This window comes from Capricornis sumatraensis, chromosome 23 (assembly GCF_032405125.1).
Source record: "Capricornis sumatraensis isolate serow.1 chromosome 23, serow.2, whole genome shotgun sequence".
Lineage (NCBI taxonomy): Eukaryota > Metazoa > Chordata > Mammalia > Artiodactyla > Bovidae > Capricornis > Capricornis sumatraensis.
The window spans coordinates 35,946,378-35,967,865 of NC_091091.1; the positions used below are offsets into that span (position 1 = coordinate 35,946,378).

General features: G+C 34.0%; 1 protein-coding gene across 1 annotated transcript in view; it reads left to right on the top strand.

Moving 5' to 3' along the window:
• ATRNL1 (attractin like 1) overlaps nt 1-21,488 on the top strand; it is a 785,280-nt gene that overhangs the window by 286,597 nt on the left and 477,195 nt on the right. Inside the window, exons 23-24 of the mRNA XM_068961441.1 lie at nt 3,777-3,855; nt 5,738-5,895. Coding sequence (XP_068817542.1) covers nt 3,777-3,855; nt 5,738-5,895 — 237 coding nt within the window. The remainder of the gene's footprint in view (nt 1-3,776; nt 3,856-5,737; nt 5,896-21,488) is intronic.

The window sequence follows — 21,488 nt, forward strand, 5'->3', positions numbered from 1 at the left end:
TTTTTATTGTAGTAAAGCATACATGAAGTAATATTTATATTTTATCCATTTTTAGGTGTACAGTTTCATGGCATTTAAGTAAATTTACGATGCTGTACAACCATCACCACAATCCATTATCAAAATAATTCATCAATCCAAGTAGGATCTCTGTTTCCATTAAGCAATAACTCTCTATTCCTCCCCTACTCCCATCGTTGGGAAATCTTTATCCTACTTTCTGTCTCTGTATTCCAGGTACCTCATGTGTATAATCATGTAACATTTTTACTTCTATTTCTGATTTATTTCACTTAGCTTAATGTTTCAGTGTTTCCAATGTGCATCCATGTTGTCGCACGAATCAGAATTTTATTCATAAATAGTAATTCCAAACTCGTGTAGTTCATTGAGTATATAAGAAATTTAATATTAGTGGGATGTCTGGCGCACAATCTAGGTGTGAACAGTACTTCTCTCCAATATTATCCGTGGTGTCATGCAAATAAGCTCAGATTAGCCATAATTCTAGTTTGTTTCTCTCTTGACTATTCTCTCCTCTTTCAATTCCCAGAAATCCTTGAGTTCTTACAATATCACAGCTTTCAGTTTTACTTTCTGCTCTGTTCAGTTGAAACCAAGAGCCCAGACACATGTTTTGAGAAACTGATGGACAGTAAACTATCATATCTTAGTACTGCTAAGAATGCTTGTAACATCATTATAAGTAGTTTATAATTACATATTTATCTATACATATAATTTATAATTAAAGAGAAATGCAACTTGGAACAATTTCTGAAATTAACATGTATTGTTAGTCTGGGCCTCTTCTATAAAAAAGAAGCACTTTCATTTTTATGCATTTATTACATTTTGAAAACAAATTTAATTCTAACCTACTATACATCATCTTCAACCAATGCTTTCATGTTAACAATTTCTGGAGTAGTTTCTTGTATAATATGATCTAGTTGAACTTAACCATGTCTAACAACATTAGTTCTAAATGACTAATTTTGTCATTTACTGTGGTAGTCACAGTATTACTTCTTGGAGTCCAGCATATTTTCCTTGACCTTAAATATATTTTATAGGGCTTTAGTTATAGTACCATATATTCAGTAATGCCTTAACTTGAGAGGATGAAGTAAAATTTCAAGAAAAGTTTTATAGTTTTCTATATCAGTTGGAAATTTTGTGTAACCTTTTTTAGTAACAATAGCAGCTATTCTCAAATTTCTCTGACACAAAATAAGGCACACACAATTACTAAGATGTAATTTCACAATAAAAATAATGATTTAAGCTTTCTTAGGGGTTTCTACCATGTTTTGTTTTCATAGAAAACAACTCATTTTTTTGACTATTTTATTAATAATAAAGAAAGTCAACCTTTCTCAGAGGTCAGCAGTCATGCCTTCTTTCTGAGTCCTCTAGTAAAAAGGAAGATGAAAAAGGAGAAGGAAAAGAAGAAATCCTGTGTCCCCAGACCTAATAATATCAACAACATGACCGTTATCAGCACGGTGGCCTAAAACCATGACTTTTGAGAAATTATCTTGTTTAATTTTTCCAAAAAAAGTCTGTAGGGAAGTCATGATATTCCCATATTAGAAACTGTTGTTGTTTAGTTGCTAAGTCATGTCCAATATTTTTGTGACCCCATGCACTGGGGCCTGCCAGACTCCTCTGTCTATGGGATTTCCCAGGCAAGAATACTGAAGGGGATTGCCATTTTCTTCTCCAGGGAATCTTCTCGACCCAGGGATTGAACTTCCATCCCCTGCATTGGCAGTCAGATTCTTTACCACTGAGCTACCAGAGAAGCCCATTTTAGAGATAAGAAAGCTGATTTTCAGGAAGGATAAGGGTAGCTCTCTCTAAATCAATACACATGTACTTTAAAGGTCTAAGATTTGAACCCAAGGTCATCCGACTCAACAATGAATACTCTGCAAATTCACTTCATTGCCTCATGAACACGATTTAATTAATATGAAGCATTGATTGGTTTTGGGGTCTGGTGAGTTCATTATTGATGGAGTATATCAGTATTTGTTGCCAAAGAAATTTCTTCTTTTCATATCTGGGTTCTCCTTAATGCAGCATTATAAGTATGATGAAATAATGTTATTACCACACCTGAATAATGCAGTCTGTTAGACTTATTTGCACACTGACAAAAGCTCTTTGCATTTATTACATGAGTCATTAATATTGGCATTATTTTTGAATCAGTGTCATCTGTTTCCATATCTTTAAAAAGTGGAAAGGTCTTAAGTTTGAAAGTTTTGTGGTACATATTAGAGGATATTTTAGTAGCTTACCAATAGAACTCAGTAAATTAACTTCCTTCTTATATTTGTGGCCAGTTACAAATATGACTCTGATGGATAATATAGTGCCCTTCTGAAATACTGTGTATTTTAAAACTCCAAGCCTTGTTTTTCTTTGATCACTTCAAATTCTCCGATGTTATCTCTTCAGTAGTAATGAGCACTACCCTGAAAAATCTATGGGGCAAAATTGTTCAGCCTTACTACCACACATTTTATTTTGTAGGCTCTTTCAAAATGACCATTCTTGTTGAGTTTATATTTGCTTCCTGGAAACTTTGAAGAGAATATCTTTCAATGATTATGGAGCATTGTTAGTAGTTCTTAATAGAGGCCCAGTTGTCCCTGTCTCTATGGCAGTCACTTGGAGTGGTTTTTATTTGAGGTTAAATAATTGGGTCTTAGTGTATCATTTACATGGAATGACTGTCACACATCACCCAGCAGCCTTTGCCTTTTATCATGCTTCTTCTTACTCCTCCCATGTCAGGGAAGAACCATGTCCTTCTGTCAGTTTCTTCCTAACACTATTTCTAACAGATATGGGGAACTTAATTGCTTATAGGCTTACTTTCTCTAAGAGCCACTCAGAAAATTGGTGATATGTTTTCTATTGGCTTTCTTATTCTTATTTAGAAAAAGTTGTAATATCAAGGTACTAATTTTAATTATTTTTGTAGCTAGGTCTCAGTAACACAGCTTTTTCTAAGAGTCTTTGTATATTTAAAACACAGCAAAGCACACTCAATATCTGTAGCTAAAGCTATTCAATATGACTATCTTTCTATTCCTTTCTGCAAGTCTTGATAGTTATAATCATACATAATTTTTGTTCTTCGTCTCTTGGAGTAGGATAATAGCAAACAACATTTAAAGAAATCTCTTGGGTATTTGCTTCTGTGCAATTAAATTAATGATAAGATGCAGGTTGATTGATATAAAATTCTTCAGTGCTCCTCTCTACAGATGTTTATATGATTTGATCCCCTCTTTATCCCCAAGTAGGTTTATAACTTTTACCTCTAAGTTTTATATTTCAAGTATTTTTTTCCACCAAAAAATGTGTATATACTAATACTATATGCAGCTAACATGAAATCTTTCAGCAAAACAATCATCCATTGCTGTGAAATAACTTTGGACTAACCAAACCAATATCATTTAAATATTAACTACAGGTAAGCCAAGAAAATCAAAATACAAGTATTGAATTATAACAGCCTCTGGCTACATGTGGAAGACCAGGTTACAGTAGGAAAGATAAATGGGAACTTTAAATATACCTTTGAATTTATCACCTTTTTTTTTTTCATTAGAAAAGTGTAATTGGTGTCTACAGTTTCTCACTTAACTTAATGTTAACAGTTAGAGAAACATAGCATGGACATAATTAAAACATTAAAGATAATATCTAGTATAATTCTGTTTTTTTAAACTTCATATTTTCTTTCTTGGTAGTCAAACAAAAATTTGGATATTTCAATTAATGCATCAAACAACTTTAATCTCAACATTACATGGTCGGTTGGTTCAACAGGTAAGAGAATTTTGTTATCATGTGTCTTTTACTTCTGTTCCTATATGTAAGGTTTCTAATATGACCTTTCTACTGTTAATTTAAATAATTGAGATAAAAATATTATAGGCCAGAATCTTTGTGCTGTTTTAGGTAAAACTATTAAGTAGCATTATTAATAAAGTGTCATTATTCTGTTAACTTTCTCCCTAATTCAGTTAATATTAGGTGGATAACAGATATTTTATTCTGCTTATTTTTTTTATATGGCAGTGTTATGAATTCCTGTGATTTTAATTAAGACAAATTACTTCTTTAATGACTAAAGAGATTGACATTTCAATTATTTGATTCACCATTGAAGCTATAAGTTTAATAACTTTAAAATTGATATAAAACAAGAAATTGTGTATGTTGGTAAATTACCAACTTACCTATTACCTTTATGCTTGGATTTATACCCTCTACCATTGTTGGATTTGGTTCTGAGAGAGGGTTAAAAAACCCTACACTTAATATTTCTTCCATAATAAGGTTTATAAATTGAAAATTGCTAACTTTTAAAAAATACAAAAAGTACAAATCTGTATATTGGATTATGAAAAAGTATGCTTGCTGTTTTAAAGACATGCTGTTGATTTCTACTTTATATATAAATGGTATACACTGTTGCAGAAAAATGCTGGAAACGTTTAAAGAAAATAAAGGAATCCTTAGAAATCCATATTTGATTTCTTAAAATTAAATCATATCCTATTTTAATAAGTATTAATAGAATAATAGAAACATAATTCAAATGAGAAATGGTCTTTGCAATTCCAGTTTTTATATTACATATATAAGAATTGAAAACTTTAGATACATATGTACATATTTTGTTACAATAGTATAAGCATATAGTAAAATCTTGGCACTGTAAGTTTCATTAACTATGAATTCATAATAACTTGTACTGTTACTTTGAAATTCTGCATAACAAATTGACCCTACAAGAGTTTTAAAATTTGGCAACAAAAATATATAAAACCTCAGTTATCACTTTAGAACAGTGCCTTCAATATGCAAGAGATTACTTGTAACTTTCAGATTCTCCAAACCAAATCTTAGATATTTTGGTTTATTAGTTTGGAAGATGTCGCCAGGAAACCTGCATTTGAAAAAAAGCATTCATAGTAATTTTGGAACAGACGATCGGTTAGAAAATAAGTCAGTTGCTTAGTATCCTAACTATTCTTAACCCTTTCTTCCATTTGGTTAATTTCAGTAAATATTTATTGAGTATCCAATATGTGTTTTAACTAATTGAATTTTTAGCTCATGTTTTAAATTATCTCTTCTTTCCACTTTATTCAAAGTAGTGATGGTTCAATACGTGGTAAACAAAAAAAATTGATTTCTTTTCCGTTTTTTAATTGGATTGAGACATATTTTGTTTTGAAAGGCTCGTGGAGAAACAAGTAGCCAAACATCAGTCCCTGAAGCTGTGTATTACTTCAGTTCCAAAGAGGACTTGACTGTTTAGCAGCTACAAACTTTAGGCAAATGTCTTAATCTTTCTGAGGTTCAGTTTCCAATTTGAAAAACAGAGATGGAATACCTATGGGATAAAGTTTTTATTAGAATAGAACGTAAAGTCTCTAAGCCAGTTCCTAGTATGTAGCACTTAAAATAATTGGTATTATTTTAAAAAATAGTTTTTATACTAAATCTGTGTCCATTATATTTATGACAAATCTTATTTCTTGTCATTCTAAATTATAAACATGAGTTTATTTGGATAGTTATGTCCTTATAAGCACAGTTAAAAAAATTAAGTAAATATCATATATATGTAAGTATTACATTAATAAAGATATGTTTCCTTAATATGAATTATTTAAATTTGTTATTATTTACATTTTAGCTGGAACAATATCTGGAGAGGAGACTCCTATAGTTTCCAAGACTAATATAAAAGAATACAGAGATAGTTTTTCCTATGAAAAATTTAACTTTAGAAGCAATCCAAACATTACATTCTATGTATACGTCAGCAACTTTTCATGGCCTATTAAGATACAGGTAAGTGTTAATAGTATTTAATCTAATGACTACTGAATATTTTCATATGAAAAGGAATGCTGTTTTTGTTCAAAGAGCTGATAAAGGTTTCTATATTTTGTACAATGTGAAGCATGTATTGATCCTTCATAAAAAGGATACAGTGGGTGTCTGTGATGATTAATGTCTTCGTAAAAAATGTTTGAACAAAGAATACTGAATATGTACTAATAAGTATGACATGAGTTTGGGTAAACTTCGGGAGTTGGTGATGGACAGGGAGGCCTGGCATGCTGCGATTCATGGGGTTGCAAAGAGTCAGACACGACTGAGCGACTGAACTGAACTGCAATGAACTGAGTAAGTATGTACTAATTTTTCAGTGTGATTATATTCTTAAAAAATGTATCAGAACTTGAAATAACTATGATATTTATATTTTCTGATTAATTTCATTCTTTGAGGGTTAAATAGATATTATTTTCTTATAATCCCTCTTGAAATCATTGACTGTTTTTAGCAATCTTCATTATATATTGAACATAATTCAAATCATCATGAAAAATTTAGAAAGAGCAGTACCTACAGTTAATTCTTTAAGGCTCACTACTTCTCACTACTGATTTCTTTATGTACTCTGTATATGTTGTATATTTTATTTTTATTGTGTTTAGTGATAGACTGCTAAAGGCTTCTGATTTATTGCTAGGGACATTTAGGATATTCTTACTATCTTAAAATAGTCAAGGTGTGTATTCTTAATTTATTCTTTTAAGAAATAAATATCTATGTGTTAAACTGTTTAGATTTATTTATTCATTCTTTTATGATTGTATTATTAGATTAAGTTCAGATTTGTTTATTAAATAGCTCATGTGTGCCAAACCCTGTGCTGAGCTGTTACATTTTGTGATCTTTAAAAAAATTACAGATAATTTATTCTTTTTTATTAATAAATGACCATTTTTTATTTGTGACTAGAAAATTCTTGCATGCTTTATCAATTTCTATGTGACTTGTGGGAAGACAGTAACTTTTTAAAATTGTATATTTGCTTGAAAAATTTTGATTTGTAAGGTTGATTTCATGTCTAAATTGAGGAAATTACTTACTTGTTCAAGAAATATTAGTATAAATTACTACTCAGTAAGTAGTAATGATAATTAATTTGATAAATGTACTTCTTTATTGTGATTGAATTAGATGTTAATATAGTAAAAAAAATGCCAGAAATGTTTTCTTATGGGTTTTTAAAATTTTGACCTTTAGGATGCTGGAGGTATCATTTTATTTTTTATGATTTATATAGAAATATTAATCAGATTTCATTTGTTTTATTCAGATTATGATTGAAGGTGACAAAAGGCTCATCCATGAGCTTATTAAATAGTAATTAAAATTGAAAGAATTGCTATATTTCTGATTGTTTCCTGCCCTTTTATTTCATGGCTATCTAATTATATTTTATTTTTAAGCAAATTACACACTTTAGAATGTTCATGAATATTTAATGATTAGAAATTAACTTTCTAAATTGGATTTTCTTTTGAGATCATACTAGTAATATGTTCTGGAAGCCAAACCAGAATTTCTATAATGAAATTAAAATATCCCACTTTCCCAAAGTAATAAAATGTTGAAAATAACTGTGATGATCAAGATAGGTACATGCTAATTCCTACTCTTTGAGTAAAATCATTATATCAACCCTGTGGAATATGTTATGTTACTGTTAAGGCTTATGAGTATGTGTGTATGTTTATACAACTGTAATAAACTTTCTGTTTTTAAGTGTAAAATGGTAAAATTATTTTAATTGAGATCTGTTTGCTAATAGAATTGAGCTACTCTGATTTATTTTTGAATGGTCAGCCAACCTTGGTAATGAGGGGTAAGCTCCACTTAGTCATTTTGTATTACAACTTTACTATATTGATGGATTCAACTAGTTGAAATTTTACAAATTTTTATGCCTATGTTTTTGGGGCAAATTAGTCTGTAGTATTCTATTCATGCAGTCTTACTAACTTTGTAGGATGGTACTACTGGCCTTACAAAGTAAATTGGGACATGTTCTTTCCTCTGTAATTTTCTAAAGCTATTGATATACAATCTCTATATATATGTTTTAAAATTTGTGTTAGAATTCAACATTGAATTTATTTGAACTTGAGATTTTCTTTGTCAAAATTCAATTACAAATTGAATTTCTCTTATGGATTTAGAACTTTTCTGGTTATCTGTATTTTTCTTGAGTGAACTGTATCAGTTTATGTCTCTCAGTTGTATATTTCCCACTTGGGCTATTTTGTGTAATTTGTTGGCAAAAGATTTTTCATAATATTCACATATTACCCACTGATATCATCTAATTCCTGAAACTGATAATTAGTTTCCACGTTCTCATTTTTTCTTTTCTTGTTCAGTCTGGCTAAAGAGTTAGCAAGTTCATTTACTTTTCTGTCTTTTATTTCATTAATTACTTCTTTTAAACTGTTTCTTTTCTTGGGCTTCCTTGACATTCATTTGCTCTTCTTTTTCTGTTTTCTTCAGGTAAATGCTTTCTAATTTTCTTTTTGATTTCTTCCTTGATCAGTGGGGTATTTAGAAGTGAGATACTGTATTTCCAACTATTTAGAGAATGTCTAGAAATGCTTCTGTCACTTATTGAATTTTTAAAGATTTGTCAAGACTTATTTTATGGGGGCAGGAGAAGAAGGGGAGGACAGAGGATGAGATGGCTGGATGGCATCACTGACTTGATGGACGCGAGTCTGAATGAACTCTGGGAGTTGGTGATGAACAGCGAGGCCTGGCGTGCTGCGATTCATGGGCTCGCAAAGAGTCGGACAAGACTGAGCGACTGAACTGAACTGAATTTTATGGTTCAAAGTGTTTGACAGAATAATGGCTCCACAAAGGTGATCACATTCTAATCTCTGGTACCTATGTAAATATTATCTTACATGGACAGAAGACTTGAAGATGTGATTAAGTTTGGTACATTAGGATGATTACTCCAAGTTACTGGGGTGGACCCAACCTAACTACATGAGTTCTTATTATGACCTTTATTTGGCAGAGGTCAGGGTCACAGGGTGATGTGCCTATGGGAGAATGGTCAGATCAGAACAACATTGCTTGGTTGGAATATGGGGGAAAGGGACTCAAGCCAAGGAATATAGACTCTAGAAGCTAGAAAAGTTGAGGAAACAGATTCGTCATTAGAGCCTCTAAAAAGAAATGTGGCTCTGCTGACACCTTGATTTTAGTCCACTGAAACTTCTGTCAGAGTTCTTACATACAGAACTATGAGATAGTAAATGCGATTTGTCTTAAGCCACTACGATTGCTCTTATTGTTACTCAGCAATAGAAATGTTCACTTGATCTCTCCAGTTTTCCCTTTCTGTTCACTTAAGAAGGCCTTCTAATCTCTCCTTACTAATCTCTGGTATTCTGCATTCAGGTGGGTATATCTTTCCCTCTTTCCCTTGCTTTTTACTTCTCTTCTTGCCTCAGCTATTTGGAATGCTCCTCAGACAACCACTTTGCCTTTTTCAAAACATTTCTTTTTCTTTGGGATGGTTGTGGTCACTGCCTCCTATACAATGTTACAAATCTCCATTCATAGTTCTCCAGGCACTCTGTCTATCAGATCTAACCCCTTGAATCTGTTAGTCGCCTCCACTGTATAATCATAAGAGATTTGATTTATGTCATGCCTGTTTAGCCTAATGATTTTCCCATTTCAATTTCTTTCAATTACTTTCTTCAATTTAAGACTGAATTTTGCAGTAAGGAGCTAATGATCTGAGCCACAGTCAGCTCCAGGTCTTGTTTTTGCTTCTCCATCTTCGGGTATAAAGAATATAATCTACCTAATTTTTGACCATTTGGCGATGTCCATGAATAGAGTTGTCCCTTGTGGTACTGGAAGAGGGTGTTTGCTATGACCAGTGCGTTCTCTTGGCAAAACTCTGTTAGCCTTTGCCCTGTTTCATTTTGACTCCAAGGCCAAACTTGCCAGTTATTCCAGCTATCTCTTGACTTCCTACTTTTGCATTCCAGCCCCCTGTGGTTAAAAGGACATCTCTTTTTTTGGTGTTAGTTCTAGAAGGTCTTGTAGGTCTTCATAGAACCAGTCAACTTCAGCTTCTTTGACATCAACAGTTGGGGCGTAGACTTGGATTACTGTGATGTTGAATGGTTTGCCTTGGAAATGAACTGAGATCATTCTGTCATTTTTGAGATTGCACCCAAGCACCGCATTTCAGACTCTTGTTGACTATGAGGGTGACTCCATTTCTTCTAAATTAATCCTAAAGGAAATCAACCCTGAATATTCATTGGAAGGACTGATGTTGAAGCTGAAGTTCCAGTACTTTGGCCACAGGATGCATAGAGCAACTCATTGGAAAGGACCCTGATTCTGGGAAAGATTGAAGCCAAAAGGAGAAGAGGGTGGCAGAGGATGAGATAGCTAGATAGCATCACCAACTCAATGGACATGAATTTGAGGAAACTCCAGAGATAGTGAAGGACAGTGAAGCACGGTATGCTGGAGTCCATGGGGTCGCAAAGAGTTGGATGCAACTTAGTGACTGAACAACAGCCGCAGCAATAGAAAATGAATAAACCTAATGTTTTAGTCCATTGGGCAGCTATGAAAAAATACCATTGACTAAGTAGCTTATAAACAACAGAAATTTGTTATTCACCATTCTGGAGGTGGGAAGTCCAAGATCAAAGCACCGGAATGGAATGGTCGGGTTTTGGTGATGATTCCTGTGCCCTCACATAAGGGAAGGTGATGGGGAGCTCTGTGGGACCTCTTTTATAGGAGCACTAACCCCATCCATAACCACCCACCTGCATGACCAATCCACCCTCATGACCTATCTAATCATCTTCTAAAGATCGTATCACCTGGATATGAATCTGCTTTGGTCAGTGTTCCTGGGACAGTTGCAAATGTCCTATGCTCTTGTTGGGTGAAATCTTCTACAGAGATCGGTTGGGTTAAGTGTTTCAAGCTGTCTAGGGTCCACATTGATGTTCTGTCAGCTTGAAGAATAAGTGTTGCAATCTCTGACTGTAATTTTAGATTAGGTTATTTGTTCTTCTAGCAATTTTTACTTCATGTATTTTGAAACTCTTTTACTTAGATGGATAAATGTTTAGGGTTTTTAATGTCTTCTTGATCAATTGATGACTTGATCTCTTTATTATTAGGAAATTGCTTTCTGAATCCCTGGTAATATTCTTTGCTTCAAAATTTATTTTGCCAAATATAAAAAGCTTTTAAAAAATATTACTAGAATGCTGTGTCATTTTTTCATCCTTCTTCTTTAACCTATTTGTGTTTTTATATTTAAAGTAGATTATATTGGACAGCATATAGTTATGTCTTTTTTATCCAATCTTTATCCATGTACGTATAATGTATATATATATTTATAGGCATACCTCATTTTATTGCGCTTTTATTGCAGTTTGCAGATATTATGTTTCTTATGAATTGAAGTTTTTGGCAAGAGTGAACTTAGAAAGTCTGCAGATGCCATTTTTCAAAAAGCATTTCTTCACTCTGTGTCTCTGTGTTACATTTTGGTAATTCTCATATTTCAATCTTTAATATTAGTACTAGGACTCAATGAAGGCTCAGGTGATGGATAGTACTTTTCAGCAATAAAAATTTTTTTTAATCTAAGTATGTACATTTTTTTAGGTTAGTGCTGTTGTGCACTTGGTAGACTGTAGTATAGTACAAATATAATTTTTATATGCACTAAGAAACCAAAAAAATAATGTGAAATGTTTTATGGCAATATTTGCTTTATTTCAGTGGTCCTGAACTGAACCTAGAGTATCCTTGGGATATTATTGTATGTTTGGGGGTTTAAATCTAACATATCATTATTTGTTTTCTATTTTTCTTATTGGTCCATTGTTTGTTGTTTCTTTTATTGTGCTTATTCTTCTGAATTTAACATTTTTTTTCTTGATTTCATTTTATTATTGGCTTATTAGCTGCAATTCTACATTGTGTTATTTTAGTGGGTATTATGTAACTTATTTTATACATCTTAAACTTTTTGTTGTCTATGCTTAAGTGATATTATATCACTCATTTCTTTGTGTGCATTAACCTTAACACAGTCTGCTTTCATCTCCTTCCCCCTGGGCTTTGTGTCATTTTGTTGAATCTGTTTTATTACTTCATATTTTTTAAAACTCTTGCTACACTTTTACTAATTTTGATACAGTCAGGTTTATTCAGAGATATTAAAAGTAAGAAAATATTTTCTCTTTTACCTACCTATTTATTGTATCCAGCATTCATCATTTCTTTTTCTTTATTTGTAAATCCAGACTTTTTTTAAAGATTTTATTTCATATTGGAGTATGGTTGACAAACAATGTTGTGTTAGTTTCAGATATACAGCAAAGTGATTCAGTTCATACACATGTATCTATTCTTTTTCAAATTCTTTTTCCATTTAGGCTACTACAGAATATTGAGCAGCTTCCCTATGCTATACAGTAGGTATTTGTTGATTATTTTAAATATAGCAGTGTTTACTATCATTTTCCTACTGTCTAAGAGACATACTTTAATACTTCAGTGCAGCTCTGCTGGCAGTACATTATATCTGCTCGAATATCTGGAAAAAAATTTTACTTTCTTAGGGCTTTGAAAACTTTTAAATTGTAACATTTGCCTTTTACTATTTTTGTATATAATCTTTTGGTTTCCATTGTTAATAATGAGACATCTATGTTTAACCTTATTGTTCCTTTGTGTGTAGTGACTTTTTTCTCTTTCCATCTACATTAAAAATTTTTTCCTCTTTGTCACTGATTTTAGCCAATTTGATTATAATGTTCCTAGTTGTGAGTTTTTGTTTTATGTTTCTTGTGCCTTGGATTTATTGACATTCTTAAATTTATGAAATTATAGTTTTCATGAAATTTAGAAAATATTAAGCCATTATTTCTTGATTTTTTTCCCCACTTCTCTCTTTTGTTTTAGGAATTCTGACAATATAGTATAAAACTGTTTGAAATTGCTTTTTGCTCACTAATTCTTGTTTTTATTTCTTATTCATTTTGTGTTTCACTTTGGATATTTTTGTTACCTGTATCTTCAAGTTCATGAATCTTTTCTTCTATAGTATCCAGTCACACCCAGTGTATCTTATCCATCATCTCAGACATTATATTTTCTGTTTCAAGAATGTCTCTACTTAACATGGTCCATCAACTTTCTGCCTTCTTGAGTTATGGAATTACAAACAAACTTTACCTTTGTTTTGCAGTAGAGTTAACTTGCTTCGAAAATGTTGATCTTTTCAAGACTTTAAAATTTTTTTTGCTTTAATAGACCAGCAGAAAGCATAACTTAGTCTAGGGTTAATCTTTCCATTCATGAGGCACTACCCATAGGGGTACTCTACTCTATGACACATGAATTACAGGTTATCTACCATGGTTGGAGCATGAACTGTTCCAAACCCTATCTGAGTTTTGAGGATTTTTCTCTCTGCTCCTTTCATATGGTCCTTTCCCCAGCCTCGTATAGTCTTTTCAGCAGTAAGTAGCATTTGAAAGTGAAAAAGTTGACTTAAAACTCAACATTTAGAAAACTAAAATCATGGCATCCAGTCCCATCACTTCATGGCAAGTAGATGGGGAAACCGTGAGAGACTTTATGTTTTTGGGCTTCAAAATCACTGCAGATGGTGACTGCAGCCATGAAATTAAAAGATGCCTGCTCCTTGGAAGAAAAGCTATGACCAACCTAGACAGCATATTAAAAAGCAGAGACATTACTTTACCAACAAAGGTCTGTCTAGTCAAAGCTATGGTTTTTCCAGTAATCTTGCATGGATGTGAGAGTTGGACTGTGAAGAAAGCTGAGCGCCGAAAAATTGATGCTTTTGAATTGTGGTGTTGGAGAAGACTCCTGAGAGTCCCTAGGACTGCAAGTAGATCCAACCAGTCCATCCTAAAGGAGATCAGTCCTGAATAATCATTGGAAGGGCTAATGCTAATACTGAAACTGCAATACTTTGGCCACCTAATGCGAAGAACTGACTCATTTGAAAAGACCCTGATGCTGGGAAAGATTGAGGGCAGGAGGAGAAGGGGACAACAGAGGATGAGATGGTTGGATGCATCACCAACTCAATGGACATGAGTTTGAGTAAGTGCCATGAGTTGGTGATGGACAGGGAAGCCTGCTGTGCTGCAGTCCATGGGGTTGCAAAGAGTTGGACATGACTGAGTGACAGAACTGAACTGAACTGAAGAGTCATCAGCACTCTGGGCAGTTCTGTCTTCTTTTGGATAGTGTCCTGTACATTGTAGCCACCTTGACCGCTCCAGAATTCCCAGCACCATTTCCCCAATTCAGGAAAATTTCTAGAGCACCTGTGTTCACTCTGCTTTTAGTACAGCCTCAGAGCCACAATAATTAGTGGCATTCAAAGGTTTACATCATTTTTCTCCTCTTGAAATCTTTGTCCTGTATTACTTGATATCCAGTATCTGAACAGTAGTGTTTTGTATAATTGGTCTGCTTTACTAGTTGTTTTGGCAGAAGGACAAGTTCATTCCCTGATACTCCATTTTGAAAGAAAGTAGAAAGCCTACATACAATTTTCAGTTCATATAGTAATTGGATTAATATGATAGCGATACATAATGACTGTTACTATATACATTTTATGCTTTTACTGATAATTTGCTTAATTTATAGTTTGAATTTAAGTTTTCAAGTACTTTTCAGATAAATGCCATTTTATAGACATGTATCAATATATTTTAAGTGTCTTAAGGAAATACTATTGCAAATTCCAGCAAGCTGCAAGTTATGAAAAAGTTTACAATCCATAGATGAAATTGTTCATCAAGTATTTATAATCTAGACTCTATAGAAGCAGTTATTTTGAAAAGTGGCTGAAAGTGAAAAGTAAAAAAGATCCAATTCCTACTTAAAAATATCCATGAACCCATGAGGCACCAAGAATCCTCTGTCCAAAGATAAATGTCACTGTTTTATTTTCACAAAATTTTATCAGTGATGCATCAAACAAGCAGCAATAGTTTCTGATAAAAAATATTTAATTTTTATGATTGTTTCTACTTAATTAATATAGTTTAATATTTGCTTTAGTTGACTTGTTACACAGGGAGAGAAATTAGTGTATATAGCCAAAAGAAAGTATTTCATGTTATTTTAGAATTTCTGCTTGTAATTTAATTTTTTTATATGCTATAGCATAAAAGATGTATGAAAAGTTTAATATTTAATTGTTGTTTGCATAACAGGACATCTTCGTACCATATCCTTTTTGCAAGCCAAACCTTTTATATAGATTTTGCTTTAATTATTGTCAATAGTATTTAAATATGTTTGTGTGGTACTTTTTTATATTACAGTTCTTTTGAGTGCTTTGAGTTATAATGTTTCTATGTATGTTTAAACACATTTAACAGATCACAATTTTAAAAGTATTACATGAATAAGGAGACACTTTAACTGATATGTAAGAAAGTAGAAATTAGGCTTCCCTGGTGGCTCAGATGGTAAAGCGTCTGCCTGCAATGCTGGAGACCCGGGTTCGAGTCCTGGGTTGGGAAGATCCCCTGGAGAAGGAAATGGCAATCCACTCCAGCACTGTTGCCTGGAAAATCCCATAGACGGAGGAGCCTGATAGGCTACAGTCCATGGGGTCGCGAAGAGTCGGACACGACTGAGCGACTTCACTTCACTTCAAGAAAGTTGAAAGTACTTCATCTGGTTTGATCCCATTTGGATCTAATTTTGCCTTTAATGAGAAGAAACTTAGTAGCGTGATGATAGAATTTTGTATATTTCTGAAAAATTAAGAAAATAAAGAGGATTGATAATAATTGTTATTTCTTCAGTATCTTCTGTATTTAATCAGTCAAAGGCTAATATAAAGTAGTGCTTCCTACGGAAATGGCGGATATTGTACACTTATATAAATTTTTGGCTATACTATCCAGCAGATGTTTTTTAAGTTTCAGTCACACACAGGATATTTTGCTAGGGGATGAAATAGTACTGAAAGTATTCTCCACTGTCAAGTAGCTCGAAAAATGTTAATCAGCATTGTCTTAGTTATAGGTAAAGGAATTCAACTTTAAATTAGCTTCGAAGTAACACAAGATGTTAAAGACTTAAAAAGAAAGGCATCCAAAGGAAAAGTCTTTGGGAACTTCAAGAACTCAGTGTCTCCCTCTATGACCATCTTAAATTAAAGTTGCTTCCCTTGACATTTTTTATACCATGTTATAGAAATAATTGTTGAATTGGCTCATTCCCTTTCTGTCTCTAGGTTCTATTTTACCAAGTATATAGACTGAACTCTATTCTAGTTGGATTTATAGAATCCTGATTTAGACTTTTTTTTTTTGGGCTACAAAATCACTGCAGATGGTGACTGCAGCTAAAAGACACTTACTCCTTGGAAGGAAAGTTATGACCAACCTAGATAGCATATTAGAAAGCAGAGACATTACTTTGCCAACAAAGGTCCATCTAGTCAGTCAGTCAGTCAGTTCAGTTGCTCAGTCGTGTCCGACTCTTTGTGACCCCATGAATCGCAGCACGCCAGGCCTCCCTGTCCATCACCATCTCCCGGAGTTCACTCAGACTCATGCCCATCGCGTTGGTAATGCCATCCAACCATCTCATTCTCTGTCGTACCCTTCTCCTCCTGCTCCCAATCCCTCCCAGCATCAGAGTCTTTTCCAATGAGTCAACTCTTCGCATGAGGTGGCCAAAGTACTGGAGCTTCAGCTTTAGCATCATTCCTTCTGAAGAAATCCCAGGGTTGATCTCCTTCAGAATGGACTGGTTGGATCTCCTTGCAGTCCTAGGGACTCTCAAGAGTCTCCTCCAACACCACAGCTCAAAAGCATCAATTCTGCGGCACTCACGTTTCTTCACAGTCCAACTCTTACATCTATACATGACCACAGGAAAAACCATAGCCTTGACTAGATAGACCTTAGTCGGCAAAGTAATGTCTCTGCCTTTGAATATACTGTCTAGGTTGGGCATAACTTTTCTTCCAAGGAGTAAGTGTCTTTTAATTTCATGGCTGCAGTCACCATCTGCAGTGATTTTGGAGCCCAACAAAATAAAGTCTGACACTGTTTCCACTGTTTCCCCGTCTGTTTCCCATGAAGTGATGGGACTGGATGCCATGATCTTAGTTCTCTGGATGTTGAGCTTTAAGCCAACTTTTTCGCTCTCCTCTTTCACTTTCATCAAGAGGCTTTTTAGCTCCTCTTCACTTTCTGCCATAAGGGTGGTGTCATCTGCATATCTGAGGTTATTGATATTTCTCCCGGCAATCTTGATTCCAGCTTGTGCTTCTTCCAGTCCAGCGTTTCTCATGATGTACTCTGCATAGAAGTTAAATAAGCAGGGTGACAATATACAGCCTTGACGTACTCCTTTTCCTATTTGGAACCAGTCTGTTGTTCCATGTCCAGTTCTAACTGTTGCTTCCTGACCTGCATATGGTTTCTCAAGCGGCAGGTCAGGTGGTCTGGTATTCCCATCTCTTTCAGAATTTTCCACAGTTTATTGTGTTCCACACAGTCAAAGGCTTTGGCATAGTCAATAAAGCAGAAATAGATGTTTTTCTGGAACTCTCTTGCTTTATCCAGCAGATCCATCCATCCAGCGGATGTTGGCAATTTGATCTCTGGTTCCTCTGCCTTTTCTAAAACCAGCTTGAACACCAGGGAGTTCATGGGTCGTGTATTGCTGAAGCCTGGCTTGGAGAATTTTGAGCATTACTTTACTAGCATGTGAGATGAGTGCAATTGTGCAGTAGTTTGAGCATTCTTTTGCATTGCCTTTCTTTGGAATTGGAATGAAAACTGACCTTTTCCAGTCCTGTGGCCTCTGCTGAGTTTTCCAAATTTGCTGGTATAGTCAAGGCTATGGTTTTTCCAGTGGTCATGTATGGATGTGAGAGTTGGACTATAAAGAAAGCTGAGCACCGAAGAATTGATGCTTTTGAACTGTGGTGTTGGAGAAGACTCTTGAGAGTCCCTTGGACTGCAAGGAGATCCAACCAGTCCATCCTAAAGGAGATCAGTCCTGAATATTCATTGGAAGGACCGATGGTGAAGCTGAAGCTCCAGTACTTTGGCCACCTCATGCGAAGAGTTGACTCATTGGAAAAGACTCTGATGCTGGGAGGGATTGGGGGCAGGAGAAGAAGGGGACAACAGAGGATGAGATGGCTGGATGGCATCACCGACTCGATGGACGTGAGTTTGAGTGAACTCTGGGAGTTGGTGATGGATAGGGAGGCCTGGTGTGCTGCAATTCATGGGGTCACAAAGAGTTGGACATGACTGAGCAACTGAACTGAACTTGCCACTTAATGGAGCACAAATTCCCTTAGATATATACATCTATAGTTTAAAAAAGCAGAAAACAGACTATAAGTGTGATTAGAAACCAATTCTAAAATTCCAGAATATTTTCACCTTTCTCAGTGCTGTAATGATAGGCTGCTACCATTTATATGTATTATGTCATGTATTTTGAAAATCAGACAGCTAGTATGTAGCAAGCAGCTTTAAGCCAGACCAGTCAGTTTGTCAGTAATAATGTCCTCATTACCATGCCAATGGATCCTGCTTCGTCCTTATGCTATTCAGGTCTCTGTAGCGTTTCTTACTGATTTCTTTTTTTCATTCTGAACTACTTTTTCCTCTGATTTCTGTTAAATCTGTCCACTCCCCCCAATTTGTGACCTCAGTTAAGTTATTCCTTTGCCTTTGCTTTAGTTACCTCATCTTTAAAATAAAGACAGTAGTGCTTATATCATAGGGTTATCATGATAATTAAACGAGATAATTAGGTAAAGTAGAACCCTGCCTGTACTACAGTAAATAATTGCAGTAAGCAGTAGACAGATGATCATCATTTTCTCCCTCCTCATCATTGGTATGTTAAGAGTGTTTTTAATCTTCTTATCATATATCTCACCTGTTTAAGTTCTTCTATGATTTCTCATACCATTTAAGATAAATGGTATTTATTTTACTTGTCTATAGTAGGTTGATATCTTACAACAAAAAGTAGTACAACAATTATACCTGCTTATATAACAGTTGAAAATGAATAGTTTATTTTAAATAATTTAGTTTAATTCACTTTTTTTAGCTTCTTAAGGTTGGAATTTAGATCACTGATTTTTGAACTTTCTTCTTTTATATGCCTCTGATGCGATAAATTAACCTCAATGCATTGCTTTAAGCACATTCCACAAAATTTGAAAAGTTTTATGTTCATTTTCATTCACCCCCAAATATTTCTTAATTTCCCTTGTGATATACTCTTTGACTCCTGAGTCACATAGAGTTGTCTTAATTCTCAAATACTTTGGTTTTTTCCAGGTGTGTCCCTCTTATTATTTCCTAATTTAATTTTCTCTGTGGCCAGAGAAAACTATGTGTGGTTTTAATCTTTTATGTTTATTGGCTTTGAGTTTTGCTTGTTTACCTTTTGCCCAGAATATGGCTGCTTTTGGTGGAAATCTGTATCTGTTTAGAGAAACATGTGCACTTTCCAATATTTTGTTTTTCTTCGAATGTTAGTTGAGTATTTGGTGGATAGTATTGTTCAGTATTCTGTACCCTTATTTTCTTTCACCCTTTTCTGTCAATTATTGAGAATGTTTTTGGAATTGCCAACTATATTTGGTGATTTTTTCAGTTTCTTTTCTCAATACTCTCCGATTTTCTTTTTAATTCTTCGCGATTGCACTCTTTTCTACAGATATTTACTTTGGCTAATATTCCTGCTGTATTGACCCTTTTATTGTTATAACATCTCTTTATTTTATTTTATTATCTCTAAGTCTTGCCATACCAAGTTAACTTGCAGTTCCAGCATCTGTCTACTCTTTTTTGTTTTTTTCTGATGATGACTTTTCTTTTAATTTTTTTAATTTAAATTTTTATTTTTACTTTATTTTACTTTACAATACTGTATTGGTTTTGCCATACATTGACATGAATCCGCCACGGGTGTACATGAGTTCCCAAACATGACCCCCACCTCCCACCTCCCACCCCATATCATCTCTCTGGATCTTCCTAACTATTGCTTAGCCTTTGTCCCAGTGCAGATATAACCTCCTCTTATACATGACTCTTCTCTTAAACAGGCAGATTCTTCAGCATGTCACATTTTGTTGTAATTATCGTTTCACTTCAGTTCAGTCGCTCAGTCATGTCTTTTATCCCCTATTAGCGTCAGAATTCTGTTACAATAGAAACTGTCCTCTTTGCTTAGGTGAAGTAATTCAATGAATAGTTTTTAAATTAAGAGATGAGTAATCTGTTTCTCCCGAGGGAGAAATCACAGCAAGTCTACATAGAGAGGGTTTGGAGAAAATGGAATCCTCTTACACTGTTGGTGGGAATGCAAATTGATACTACCACTATGGAGAACAGCATGCAGATTCCTTAAAAAGCTAGGAATGAAGTAACCACATGTGGATTCTTATAAAACAAAACCAAACCTTTTTTTTTCCTCCAAAAATGAAATTGTATAGTAGTTTTATTAGATAAAATTTATTGTAAGGAGTAGAAACTGTCTCTGATAACAGGCAGATGGAAAATATATTATTAGTATAACATGCTACTTACAATGTGAAGCAGGGAATAAGTAATCCAGTTTACAATAGACAGAAAGCTCTTAGCCCTAGAAGTTTTCAGTTCTATGAAGTGCTTTACATTCTTGCCTAGTCATGGCTACTGTAGTAAGTGAAGTCTCATGGATGTTTCAATTCTTCCATATTACTCAGTCAAGATCTGAGAATCATAGGTGAATGAGTCTGGCAAATTTAGGTCACCCGTCTATTCCATTGTTGTAGTGGAGGGTGGAAGAAAAAAGATCTCCCAAAAAGAGCTTTTTTAGCTTCCATACTGGAACATATGAGACTAGAGTGCACTGCCTCAATAAGAAAACAAATGTTTGAATAAAATAATTCCTTGTTGGGGCAGGAGATTTTTTTCTAGTGACCAGAAATCAACAAATATATGCTATCATAGGTGACCTTGCTCAAAATATATAATTATTTATGGAATAAAGGTATCTTTCTGAAATTGATATTTGCCTATATTAGGAAAATATTACAGATTTCACAGAAGAAATTATACGATTGTTATTGAAGTGAGAAAGGAGACTTCCTGTAATTTTAAAATACACAGGAAGTATATTAATTCTAATTAACCTGGTACAAGGTAAATTATACATAATATTTTTTTAATCACTGCCGGTCTTCTGTGAATGTTTTTATCTACCTCTCCAGGTGACAGTTGCTTACTTTCTTCATGGCACTACAGAGTAGGTATTGAGAACACAGATCCTAAATCAGAATATAGCTTTACATTTTACATTTTTGAGCTGTATGATTGGAAAGGAGTCTTTTTTAAGTGTCAGTACTTCAGTTTCTTCATTTGCAAAACTGGAAATGATAATAGGGTCTGCCTTTATTAGTTTTCTTGCTAAATAGCATTTAACCACAAACTTATCAGCTGAAA